Below are 2,980 nucleotides of genomic sequence, written 5' to 3' on the forward strand. Positions count from 1 at the left end.
ACTATTTCACCTCATCTTTAACCAAATATTCATTTATATTCCCCAAAAATAGTGAACAAAATGTAGTTTAGGTATTTATATTTTCTTTGGTTATATTTTACATATAAGCCTAAATCTCTTCCTCTATCAATATATTGGGTGTAATCACACCTTTGTTTAAAAAAAAAAACCCAAAACATGCTGCACTGGATTTTTTAACTTATCTCACTATATTTTTTATTTGTTAACATTAGAAGTTTAGAACACTAATTAGCAAGACATGTGACTCAAATAAAATACCTAAAGTTCAATGATTGTGATGGTAAATGCCTAAAGTTAGTTGGAGAATACAAAGATTAAACCATTAATCTCTAGGTCAAATACAACCAAGGACAAATGAATTGGAGAAAGGAATCTAATAGGATACTGAGTATAGAGAATCACACCAACTAATATAAATATATTACTTTATAATTTTAAATTTTTTTTTCTCAACAAAATAATACATTTTGATTGGTTCGTGATACCATCAAGAATATCAATGAGGATAGAGAATCTTCATTCATCAATAGCACCCACGTAACAACCACGCTCAATCAAAGAAATTAGAATTAAACATAATTGATATAGAAACTACATGTGTGATTTCTGATGCTGTGCTTTAGGCTTCTTGCGAAGAACTGAATGCACCAAAGCATGTCTGGGTTGAAAGGTTGTAAGCAGTTGAAAATTAACAAAGTCATGATCCTCAACATAAGGGTATATGAAAGTTCTAGCTCCTTTGGCACTTCTCACAATCAAAATACCTCCCTCCTTCATATACATTCTTATATGTCCCAAAATCTTCACTTTATCTTCTCTGTTCATACCCACAAGTGCTGCCAAAATGATGCAATCATATTGCCCTAACTTCTCTTTTACTTCCATAATGTCTTGTGTCTCAAACTTCATCCGTTTCTCAAGTGCAGCATCTGAAGCAACAATTCTGCGAGCCACCTCATTTGCATTTTCATCAATATCAAAGTTATCAAAGTGTGTGGATTCCATGTGATTTGTAGCCATTAGAATAGAAGAGAGTGGCATTGCACCTGACCCCACAAAGGCTACTTTCTTTGCATTTCCAATGCCATTTTCTTTGAGGATTTTGCTCTCTATGCTTGTTATTCTAACATAGTGAGCATAGTAAGAGTATTCAGTAAGATATTTCAAGGGGTTGGGTTTGTGGCTAATGAGAGTTGAGAATTCAAGCTCTAAAAGTCCTTCAGCTTGGCTAACAAAGTTATTGAGGCTCTCACGAATGCTGAGCACTTCTTGGGGAAAGGCTTTAATGTCAATGGTTGAAGGGAGGAGTGTGCACAGTTTTGCTAGGTTACCTAAAAGGCTTTTAACTTCCTCAGAAATCCTAAGAGATTCTAGCTTAGAAATGCTTGCATGAAGTTTCATGATCTGGTCAATGAAGATCTCTGCTGATATTTCGGTGTCAAAGTAAAAGCTTTGGAAAGATTCCATTGATTTAAGGAAATTGGGTAAAAGTTTGAGAGCAAAACAACACAGAAGTAAAAGCTTTAGTATTTGCCTGGTCATGAAAGCATAACAACCCTCACCTATTTATAGGGTACAGTTATGAATACTCACCTATTTCGAGGGAGATAAATGATCATATATATATATATATATATTTATATATTAATGTTATTGATCATTTTAAAACGGGTTTTCCTAACTATTACCTCTAGGTAATTGTGTCTTTTATTTGCACTATTATTGCTTATGAATTCGGTTAGTTTTACTTACTCGTTCACCAATGTTGTCTTCTTTTTTCACGTTGATTTCTCCATGTGGGATTCTACAATTAATGGAATTCGGTCTCTATATTTATTCTCAAAATTATTCTTCGATACTAATTTATAAGGATTTAAAAATCTATGGGCAGATTAGTCTCTATGCTTTATTTGTGATGTGTTAAGATTTGATGTTGACAATCTGGCTATCTTGTACTTGTGTGACTTACTAGTTTGAATATGTTATGAGCTTAGTTTATCTTGTAAAATTAGACCTAAATATTTTTGTGAACGTTGGTTTCTTCTTTTGTAATTGTATTAAACAATAGGGATTAAAGTGCAATACTTAAAAATAGTCCAATCATCAATGACATGATATCCTTAATTAATTACCATGTGAAGCAATCATTGGTACATTTTTGTTAGGTATAACAAATCTCTTCATTTTATAAAAGTGGTAGATAATTTCTCTTTGTAAGGAAGGCAAAAGTCCAAAGTTAACATTGAGAAATTGTGTATTTAATAAAAATAAATTAACATTTTTAGTTTTCCAACCATAAACTTACAATTTCATAGTTAGCAAAGCTCATTTTTAATTACCATCATCCTTTGTCCGAATAAAGAAGAATGGTTGAAAATTAAGTTGAGCTTCCTTGATGAATACTTGCAATCTGGCCGTTGGATTTGGTCAATGGTCTCTTATTTGTATTTTATAATACCAATAGTGTCCCCTCATCTTTTGGGTAAGGAATTAATCTCTTCTGGAGTATGTGGTTGTCCCTCCTAACAAGTATTGCTCCTAGGAATCAAATCACTAATCTTTTGGTTTTTATAAAGATCTAAAAAAACGTTATACCACTAGACGAACATATTGTTAATAATGTTCTCTTATTTAATTACTCAACAAAAGCTAAAGTTGCCATTAGTGTGAATAATACAACAAAATTTGTTCTCATTGCAACCCTTTTGCATTCTCCATCTACTACGCGCGTGCTTTGTGCTCTCCATATCATTATTTGTCTTTATTCTTTCCTTTTTTTTGTATAACTAATAATATTATTTTATCTTATGAGTAAGAAACTAATTACTTTTGAGATGTGTGTCTACTTCTGTCAACAAGTGTCATTTTTAGGAAATGAAAATTTGTCCTTTTGACCTAACTAAGAATCTAAATGGGTTTTAAACCATTAGACTAATGCCTTACTAGTTGAGAAATTAGT

At 32.0% G+C, this 2,980-nt stretch overlaps 1 protein-coding gene across 1 annotated transcript; it reads right to left on the reverse strand.

The window, feature by feature from the left end:
- Nucleotides 553–1,589, reverse strand: LOC109354808 (nicotianamine synthase-like). Its single transcript, XM_019597553.1, has one exon. It carries the CDS (start codon nucleotides 1,561–1,563, stop codon nucleotides 613–615), a length of 951 nt encoding a protein of 316 aa, XP_019453098.1. The 5' UTR covers nucleotides 1,564–1,589; the 3' UTR covers nucleotides 553–612.

This window comes from Lupinus angustifolius, chromosome LG08, assembly GCF_001865875.1.
Source record: "Lupinus angustifolius cultivar Tanjil chromosome LG08, LupAngTanjil_v1.0, whole genome shotgun sequence".
NCBI classification, from domain to species: Eukaryota; Viridiplantae; Streptophyta; class Magnoliopsida; order Fabales; family Fabaceae; genus Lupinus; species Lupinus angustifolius.

Coding starts and splice junctions, on each gene's coding strand:
- LOC109354808 (XM_019597553.1), bottom strand. CDS start 1,563: ATGACCAGGCAAATACTAAAGCTTTTACTTCTGTGTTGTTTTGCTCTC.